Source organism: Strongylocentrotus purpuratus, unplaced genomic scaffold (assembly GCF_000002235.5).
Source record: "Strongylocentrotus purpuratus isolate Spur 01 unplaced genomic scaffold, Spur_5.0 spur5_contig_859, whole genome shotgun sequence".
NCBI lineage: Eukaryota > Metazoa > Echinodermata > Echinoidea > Camarodonta > Strongylocentrotidae > Strongylocentrotus > Strongylocentrotus purpuratus.
Genome location: NW_022145567.1, coordinates 118,799 through 129,554, shown reverse-complemented (window position 1 = coordinate 129,554; position 10,756 = coordinate 118,799). Strand labels below are relative to the sequence as shown.

At 39.2% G+C, this 10,756-nt stretch overlaps 1 protein-coding gene across 1 annotated transcript; it reads left to right on the top strand.

Annotated features, from left to right (window-relative positions):
• Positions 1–271: 271 nt before the first annotated feature.
• On the top strand, positions 272–2,794 carry LOC115929433 (protein ALP1-like). Its single transcript, XM_030998310.1, has 5 exons — positions 272–317; positions 544–727; positions 1,211–1,316; positions 1,684–1,908; positions 2,591–2,794. Exons 1-5 carry the CDS (start codon positions 272–274, stop codon positions 2,792–2,794), a joined length of 765 nt encoding a protein of 254 aa, XP_030854170.1.
• Positions 2,795–10,756: the final 7,962 nt, after the last annotated feature.

Sequence of the window (10,756 nt, the reverse complement as noted above, 5' to 3'; positions counted from 1 at the left end):
ACCATTCAAACAACCATATAAATCGAGTGACCCATTTGACAAGACAACTTGTACAATTACAATCAAAATGTCAGAGGGATTACCTGACAAGAAGTTTTAACCTGACTCGCAAGTATAGACGACGTCTGCGCAGGAATCGACAATTGAAATTACATTTTGAAATGGTACTGTCATTAGTTGCCGATGAATTGTACACTCCTAGGGGGGTATGGGCACGTCAGAGGCCTGGAATTTGGTGGGAGAATGCCCACGAAAATTTCAAGGATTCAGAATGGTTGAAGCATTTCAGAATGAGAAGGGCAACATTCAACTTCTTAGTAGGAAAACTTGGACCACACATCAGGCATGATGATACCCGTATGAGAAGTGCCATTAGTCGAGAGAAACGGGTTGCCATAGCACTTTGGCGCTTGGGCACTCCAGATGCTTTTCGCACAATTTCAGAACTTTTTGGTGTCGGAATATCAACGGCCTACGAAATAACGCGTGAAGTCTGCGTTGCAATTGAACAACATCTCCAGCCAACATACATTTCATTTCCAGAAGGAAATGTACTCCAAGACATTATACATGGCTTCGAGGAAAAATGGAACTTCCCTCAGTGTGTTGGAGCTGTGGATGGGTCACACATTGAGATCAATGCACCTCCAGAGAATGGTATCGATTATGTAAATCGAAAAGGATACCATTCCATCATTCTTCAAGCCCTTGTTGATGATAAGTGCTTGTAAGTACCCCCCCCCCCCTCCTCTTTCTCTCTCTCTCTTTACTTCATTTCCATGGTAAAGTTGCCTTCATAAACAATGTTTATAATTATAATGAATAATAATATAGAAATAAATGAATACCAAATAATTATTAATAAGTATTTATTATACTCGTTTGTAGTACTATAATTAATAGTAAAAATAGTGATAAACAGCATCATGATGTTTTGGAAGAGAGTGTCCTTGATATTCCATACATATTTTAACAAAAATTTACCGGAAGGCACATTATACTAGTAATGATAATTGTGTAATTCAGTCAAGAAAAAGTATGAAGTTTGGTCACATTAATGGCATGGTTCACATTGCTAAATTTTGAAGTTTGAACAGATCCAAATATTTGTAGGAATCTTTCAAAAAATACATCAATTTATATTTGTACTGTTTGTTCATGGGACATCATATGTATTTTTAATTTTTATTTGTGAAAAACAAAAATTCAGGTTTACAGATATTCTAGTTGGGTGGCCTGGATGCGTACACGACGCCAGAGTTTTGTCAAATTCATCACTCTACCAGAAGGCCCAAGCTGGAACGTTGCTGCCACTGGTGAGTTTTTTGTTTATCGAATAAAGAGAGGTGAAAAATTGATGAATTGATATAGGGAAATGTAAAATAGAAAATTGCTGTAATAATTTTAAAAGAAAAGGTTATTTAAGGAAACTGGTCATCTCTAGGTACTGTACAACTTTTGTTTACCACCGTCATCCCTCCTCCTGCTTTGAAAAAAAGGGATGCTTGAAAAAGCCCCTTTATTATAAATGTAAAAAGAGCCCCTGTCAAATAGTATTTCCGTCCATGGGTTGTAATGCATTACACTCTCTGAACACAGTAGTTAACTTCAAAGTAACCCTCTTGAAAGAAATTTTTATTTTTACACTGCTTCCCCGCACACACATACTTATTCATGTTTCAGCAAACAAAGGAAATCGAGGGTGTGCAAGTACCACTGTTTGTGATTGGTGACCCAGCGTATCCACTTTTACCTTGGATGATGAAGGGATATGCCGACTGTGGCCGACTGACCCCCCGTCAGCAGAACTTCAACTACAGATTGAGCCGGGCACGTATGGTCGTTGAGAGAGCATTTGGACTTCTCAAGATGCGATGGAGGAGCCTTTACAAAATCAACGAGAGCAAGGTACCTTGTAATAAACATGCTCCTCTCCTCTCTACACACACACACACACACACTAGAATTAGTATTTAATTTGTTTTATATTTGCATGAAAAGTAGAAATTCTTCTGATTAGCTGTTCGAGTATGACATGGCTACATCAATTCTGCAAGCATTTGTGGAAGAATTATGTAGATTTTAAATTTTATATAAATAAATTTGTATGAAACAGTTTGTACGAAGAATTATCCATGATTACATGATAAATGATCCTCATAATAAGGATTACTTACCAATAACCTTTGAAAATTTACAACTTTCGAACATATTGTCCTATTTCGTCAAAGTTTCATTGTTTAGTCATTTTTAATCTTCTTCATTCACTGAAAGCACATTGGTGTCTTGCATTCCCTTTAAAGAGTGAGCTAAGAGTGGTAGATGTGGTAGTTATTTTAAAGGGACTGCATTCATTCAGTTGGTACGAGTCCTTCTGCATGTAAATTGCATGTGTACCATTTGGATCTCCATTCCATACCCAGATAGTCCACCAGGTTGCAACTTGTAATCTCTAATAGCATCCACAAACTTCTATACGCTAGAATACATAATACATCAAAGCTTTCACAATGCAAATTTTCCCTTTTTTTCTATTGTTGGTACTATGTTCTCGTTTTATATGTAATGTACATGCATTTCTTTACTACAGGTTGAAAATGTTATCCATATGGTCACCGCAGCATGTGTTCTTCACAACATCTGTGAAATTGCACGAGACACACTGGACTTAGATTTGTATGAGGAGAACATCAGACAGCAGCAAAACCACCATCACCACCCAGAAAGAGCAGCTGACAACAATCGAGCAGAAACATATCGCACAGCACTAACTGAACACCTGCAAAATAATTGACCATACAAATGATACAATGCATTTCGAACATTAGTATGTTGAACATTTAATAAAACAATGCACCTGTACATGTATGCATCTAATCTACTGCTACACTATAAGGCTGTATAACTTGCACAACTGAAACATGTTTGGAATTTCTGCTTAATCCCTATCAGAAAAAAAAATCTATCTTTGGCATAGTTAAATATCAGTTCAGTCTTGTCAAGGTAAAAATGCATAAAATCGTTAGTTAATGAACAAGAAAAGAAAAAATCTATCATGTACTGGCACTTCTTGTTTCTCATGGTAGGTAATGCGTATACAATTGCACATCGTAAGAGGTGCACATTGAAGAAATATTACCTTTAGAACAGGACAGTCTAAATAGATTTCTGCATGGAATGCATATAAAGTGTAATTCATTGTACTTCTACATGAACAAAGAAAAAGTGTCATAGTAACATTGTCAACAGGACAGCATTATCAAATTTGTCACAAATTTCTGTGACAAACTGCTTTATCAACTTTCATGGGTAGAGTTAACATAAATACTTAAAAACATGTAAGCATGATGTTAATATAAGATACGGTATGTATATAAATGTCGAGTTGTATGTAAAACAAGAGAAACTAAGTACAGGCAGGTAACTTTCCTTCAGAAAAAATGTAAGAAACTGAATACATACTTATAACATGTAAATTTCTATAAAGCATACATTTTTCCTGATATAATAAATGTATTTCCTTTAGAACGTGATAGTATTAAATGTAATATACGTTTGAACACATTGTATACATATATATGTATCATCACACACTACGGATTCACCAGGGTGGTCCATTTGGTTTTATTAAGATAAATATCTGCATAGAATGTGTAAAGAAAGACCCCTTCAAATATAAGGTAATGTGGACAAAAAACCTCTTTCTTTTAAGTGTTTATACAAAGTGAATGGCAATTACAAAGGAACATGCTGCACATCTTGTACTTGCATGTTATGAAATGTGCTTAAAAAACCCTGGGGTTTTCCACATCATATGTCAATGACTCAACAAGTCATAAATGTAATACTAACATGTATACATGTAAAAAGAAAACTTTCATGAGTAGAGTTTACATAAATAGTTAAAAACATGCAAGCATGATGTAAATATAAGATATGTATATAAATGTCTAGTTGTATGTAAAACAAGAGAACATAAGTACAGGCAAGTGATTTTTTTTCAGCAAAATGTGAGAAACTGAATACTTACAACATGTAAATTTCTATGACGAACTGTTTTATCAAAATCTGATCTTCAGGCAAGAGGTATGAAGGCACAATGATTTTTCCTGATATAATAAATATATTACCTTTAGAACGTGATAGTATTAAATGTAATATACGTTTGAACACATAGTATACATATATATGTATCATCACACACTACGGATTCACCAGGGTGGTCCATTTGGTTTTTGTCAAGATGAAAGATTGTATGGAGTGTGTAAGTTAAAAGCAATACTAATAAGTAATACTTATAAGTTAAAGAAATCTATTTATACATTTAAAGGTATACATTTACTTGCAACTGGAATGCTTAATATTTTGAAAGACAAAGCACCGGGGTCAAGGTAATGATGGTTTAGATATTGTGTTCCTGACGTGATTATGTAAACAATACATGTACACCTATTTCAGAGTATATCTAGAAAAACTTCAATGTTTGTTACAAGTTTCAAATAAAACAAGTTAGTGAAGTTATGCTCCTCTATTGAGTTCAAATTTGATGTTTCCCCACAATTTTTCTTCAAAACTTATAGTTGGGTTAGGAAACTTCCGTCCAAACTTTCTTCACTGTCAGTATTGTGAGGAGTTGGTGGACTGGATGTGTATGGCGAGTGATGTACCTGGAATGGGTAAGATGGTGTGGGGTGAGATGGCAAGGGGTGAGATGGCAAGGGGTGAGATGGCAGGGGGTGAGATGGCAAGGGGTGAGATGGCAGGGGGTGAGATGGCAAGGGGTAAGATGGCAAGTAGGGTGATGATCCCGATGGCATTGGTGGGCCGTGACCATGTGGCTGGGCAAAATATGACATGGCTTGTGACAGAGTGCTGGTCATAGAGGTCATCATTTGCATAATTCCCCTCTGGAATTCCCTCTCACTTTGCGTGTGGGAATCCATCATCTGCATCCATTGCCTGTTGGAATCTTCAGTTTGCCTGTTCGAAGTGGAGAGGTGGTCCATTATTGCACTATGTTCCCTTTGTGCCTCCACATTGGCAGCCTGCTGTTCATCACTGAAATCTTGTTTAACTTCAGCCAGTGCGGTAGCAACACGCCCCTTCTTAATGTTTTTCTTGCCCTTGTCAAGCTGACACCTCTTCTTGCCCTTTCTTGGTATGTTTTCTGTAAAAAGAAAAAGAAAATTCATATCCATTTACCCAGTAAACGACTCGTTTCAAGAGCGTAGGAACGTGGGGGGAAGGGGGGGGGGGGGTTCCCTTTACTTGTCTTATGACTGATCTGTTTAATACTCCAGTGCAACAAATTACAATAGATGCATATCCTTGAAATCTTTAGAACCATCTTTTGAGAAATTGTGAAAAGTGAAACAAAATGGAGAGGTATATTTAATAATACACGTGCCATTTAAAGGTTCAGGGGTGGCAGGATTGCTGTTAATAAAGTGCGCTATTCACTTGGGTATATAAAGGGCAGCACACGTTTTTATGCATGGGAGCGTAATACCCGTTGGTTAAGTGTTATGGAGTGATCGCCAAATTGCCTACTTCAGGACCGACCGATTCTAGTCGTGCCGCGTCAGATTTATTCTGAGTTACGATTGACTGTTTTGAATTAAATTTTCAAAAAAATATATAAAATCAAATTTATTAATATGTGATTAATTAAGTACATATAAAAATGCACATTATTATAGTTCTTTAACATACATTTATTTACAATTTAATCTTGCAAGTATTATTTGAAATTTGATGGGAATTTAAAGATTATATTATATATTATAGTCAATGTCCGGTACGCGTACATGATTTCCCTTTGTATGTCCTGTACCTACACGACAATTGTTCATGCAGACTTCCTATGACTGTATTATGTATGTTTATAATGGTATTACGCGGTACTCCGTAACCGCTCCGATGTCAGTATGCTGCCCTTTATATACCCAAGCTTTAGCATCTTTAACCTTCCTTGCATTCAGCAGTGAACAGACTTTTTGTCCTGAAAATATATCATGGCAGACCAACTATTTAAGTAGAATGTAGCTTAGCATAGAAGGTTTCGTTAAACAGCATCACTTAATTAACTGGATGGACAAATTATTTTCTTTTAAAAATAACTTACCCATCTTTTCTGTATCTGTTGGTACTCCATTTCTATTCACTGGTTCTTCATCTGTAAATAAGAATCATAGAAACATATCATACACATGTAGATCTCAATTAGAAAACAACCAATCATAAATGGCACTTGAATTTCACAGGCTGAAATTAATGTACATGTAGAACTGTTGGAACCCTAAGATGAGCAGAGAAGCTGACAATACACTGTTGCTACTCAAATGACACACAATATGCTCAACAATGTAATTACGATTAATATTTATTCAGTTTAAATTTGAAATCCAGAACTGTCCTGGCCCTCTATGTAATTGGCCAAAAAAATAATAGTGACTAATAATAACTCAATTTAATGTTTTGCCTTTTTGTCAAGACGTGGTCTTCATGAAGATTTGATTCTACATCAATGAATCGATTATGCATGTTGAAATATTTTCTACTGAACAATAGCAAGATTCCTTTAATCAATATTTTTTTGATCCATCATTAATTACTTTAGAAAATTCTCCCCCTCGCCCTTGAGTTTTCTGGCCATACAATGACCAATTCCCTTCCGGATATCAAGTTATTGAATTATTGCTAACCGATCTGTATTATATCGGAGGCAGGTTCATTCCTGAGCTCAGCATCAGGCGCCGCCTGCAGAGGCTCGGCATCAGGTGCAGCCTGCAGAGGCTCGGCATCAGGTGCAGCCTGCAGAGGCTCGGCATCAGGTGCTATCTGCAGAGGGACGACATCATCATCAGGTGTAGTATCCATAGGCTCAGCATCTAACTGTTCATCAGATAGTTGTGTACCCTCGGGCTCCACCTCATCTCCAACAGGGCCAGTCAATGGAGGAGGTGAATCCCCGCTGTTGGCGCTGGCTCCACTGTCCACCACAAAACCAGGTCTTGTGGCCGGTCTTGAGCCCAGCACCTAGAAAGAAAATAATCATGAAAATGAAAAATTAGATCTCAACATTTATGGAAATGAGAGAGGCCAGAGAGTTGTTTCTTGAAAGCCAGATCAGTGACATCCTATTTGTAGGTGTGTTATACTAATAGTACAATTAACACATGTTTCAATGGGATGTCCCTGATAATTTGTGACGGTTTCGAGAAACAACCCCAAGATCTACATATTTGAAGACAATGCTTTTTGTTTTAATTTTAGAAGTTAAAATTCTAATTTGGCTAAACTCTAGAATACCCCACCAATAACGTAAAATACCTAGGGTTAACTAGGGTTAGGGTTAGAGTTCGAGTCAGGGTTAGGATTAGTGTTACTTATAAAGGTTAAGTCTCAGGCCCGGCCCCCCCCCCCCCACTCAGAGGTCGGAATGACCGCATGCGTGTTGCCAAAATGTCCGGTAAAGCCAGGGGTACTTTTCGTGCGACGAAGTCTGGCCCGAGAATTGTAAAAAAAGGGGTGTATTTGACTTTCCATACGCAGATTTCTTTAAAAAGGGGGTGTTTTTTTCTCTTTTTCTCTCATCTCTTTGGAGTTTGGACTCCTGAGAAATTATTTCGAATTTAGGGGGGTACATTGAGCATTTTCCAATTAAGGCAGGAAAAGCCCGCGAAATGCCCGCGAAAGGGGGGGGGGGGGTTCGGAAATATTGGCAGTCCTCAGATAGGGGGTGCTTTCAAAATGAGGGAACGAGCATATGCGTACCCTAAATAACATTGAGTTGGGGGGCCGGGGTCTCAGGATTTAGCTTCATGACATTGGTGAATTTTTTGGTACCTTACAAACATTTTGTCAATTTTATTGGTGGGGTATTCTAAAGTTGCTCCTCTAATTTTTCTATTCAATTTCAAACAAGTTGTTTTCAATGACATTGTTGGTATAGACTCTAGTCTAGAACTAGAAGTCTAGACCTAGATCTAGATCTAGACTCTAGACCTCTAGGCCTAGACTAGATTTCTAATTACTAAATTAGAACTTTTGTTAGACCTCTAACTTAGGCCTAGATCTAGAATTATTTTAATGAGTTATGAAACTTACCATATCCATTGTATCAAACCATGGTGGCTTTACTACACTCTCTGCTCCCGACTTGCTTTCCTTATCCTTTATCTTTCTGTAGTCGCCTTTCAACCTATTGATTTTGTCTCTAACTCTGTCCCAGGCACGGATATTGAACCCCAGATCAGCCAGTTGCTGCGCCAGGCTTTTAAATATGTCCTTATTTCGACAGCCAGAACTGGCAATCATTTTCTGGATGTTTTTTTCCCCCCACAAATCCAACAAAACCAGGGTCTCCTGCCCATTCCATGTAGAACCACGTCCTAAGTCAGATTCCGACATTAATCAATATATCAAGTCACGACAAAAGATGAAATTAATTACTTATATTAGACAGTAATCGGCTTAAAAGCAGCGTGGATTATAATATACACGATCGAACGCAAGCTGTTGTTGTTAAATGCGGAGAAGCCAGAAAGGTCAGGTCATATCAAACAGAGCGCGCGGTCCATCGAGTTTAAACACGTTTAAACACGAATTTCCTTTCACACACAAAATGTCAAGCTCTCTAGATACGAACTTCGTATCTGCAGCCTGCTTTTAGGGGCGTATGGATCGCGACTTCGTATCTATCCCAACATCGTATAACCATAGGCGCCGGAAGTGGGGGGGCAGGGGGGGCAGTTGCCCCCCCAGTCAAAAAAGTGGGGGGGCAAAACGCATTTTTGCCCCCCCAAAACGCCCCCCCCCCTCCAAAAAAAAAAAAAAAAAGCAGTAAAGGAATAAACATGGTTTGTATTTTTAACCCAAAAGAACATAACAATAATAAAAACCTGAATTAAAGCACATATACCATTCCATTCAAAGAAAAGGAAAGTTCACAGGAATTAAATTTTTATAAACATTGCGCATGCTACCTATACGGTTTATAATAGCGATACGCGCATATCGTGGACATATTGTGCGAGAATGGGAAAACGTGTCTGTTTTTTTGGTTTTGTTATAGGGGTGAGAAGACATGAGCCCCTGAACGCTGGCGTACTGATGGGGGGGGGGGGTATATCTATACGATACCAGTGATTTACACATGTTGCTGTTATGACATGATTTTCCGGTATTTTTTCTCCATTTTTTTTTAAGTCATACCTTTTTATGCGTTTGTTGGAAAATAAGAAATTCCCAAATTACAGTCGGGCGAAAAATACGCTTATTTAGAAGCCTTTATGACATGGTCTGCAAAGTGGCTGGGCTCGAGCCCCTCCCCCCTCACTTTTTGAAAAAGTATGTTAAAGAGAAAAAGAAAGAAAGACGGAGAGAAAAAATAAGTGACCTGCCAATGTCACAAATAAGGCATAAAAAATGCTCATCTGACCGTAATTAAATGCCTAAAACCCCAGAGCTTACGGGTGCTCCGCCCCCGGACCCCACCAAGGGCCCTAAGGCGGGCCCCTGGATGCTCATCTGACCGTAATTAAATACCTAAAACCCCTGAGCTTCCGGGGGCTCTGCCCCCTGGACCCCACCAAGGGCTCTAAGGCGGGCCCCTGGATGCTCATCTGACCGTAATTAAATACCTAAAACCCCTGAGCTTCCGGGGGCTCTGCCCCCTGGACCCCACCAAGGGCCCTATAAGGCGGGCCCCTGGATGCTCATCTGACCATTATTAAATACCTAAAACCCCTGAGCTTCCGGGGGCTCTGCCCCCTGGACCCCACCAAGGGCCCTATAAGGCGGGCCCCTGGATGCTCATCTGACCATTATTCAATACCTAAAACCCCTGAGCTTCCGGGGGCCCTGCCCCCTGGACCCCACCAAGTGCCCTAGGGCGGCCCCTGGTTGCTCATCTGACCGTAGTTAAATATTAAAACCTCTGAGCTTCTGGGGGCTCCCCCCCCCCCCTCTGGAACACGTCAATGGCCTTAAAGAGGCCCCTGGATGCTCATCTAACCGTAATTAAATACCTAAAATCCCTGAGCTTCCGGGGGCTCAGCCCCTTGACACCCTGCCGAGGCTGGACCCCACGCCAATTTACGCTCTACCTGATCGTTAATACTTCACTTTGAAAAACGTTCCGCGGGACCTGCATGTAACGTGTAAGACTGGTGGTGATGCAGATTTTTCGTCTGCCCCCCCCCCCTTCCGAACGTTTTTTCTCATTACGTCACTGCCCTCGGAAGGTGAGCCCCCTGGAATGTTTGCCCCCCCAATCCCAAACTGCTTCCGGCGCGCCTGCGTATAACCGATGTTCACACTGGGAAATTTTGTCTATAAACATGTTTAAAATTTTACGATGATTCTAATCATCACTAGATACGATGAATTTTAGCTGTGTGTGAAAAGGCTGTAGGTCCCCTAAAAAGAATGAATCCCTCTGAGCCATTGTCTTTTGATTTTTTTTTTTTTTGTCATTTTATATGTTTGAACAGATAGGAAAGTAAGGCCGGCACTACATCACTTTGACATTACCGCAACAGCCAATTTGAACTGCCCATACGTATAGTGATTACACATTTAAAAATGCATAACTTTCTTATATTTTGTTAGATTTAATTGAACCTTTCATCAGTTTACTCTTTTTTTCTGCTTTCTTTTAGGGTAGATTTCCAATTGGTTTGGATTTCCCTTTAAATTGATGGTACATAGTTGTTCCAAAAAAAGTCTTTTTTTAGTTGTACATTGTATTCTC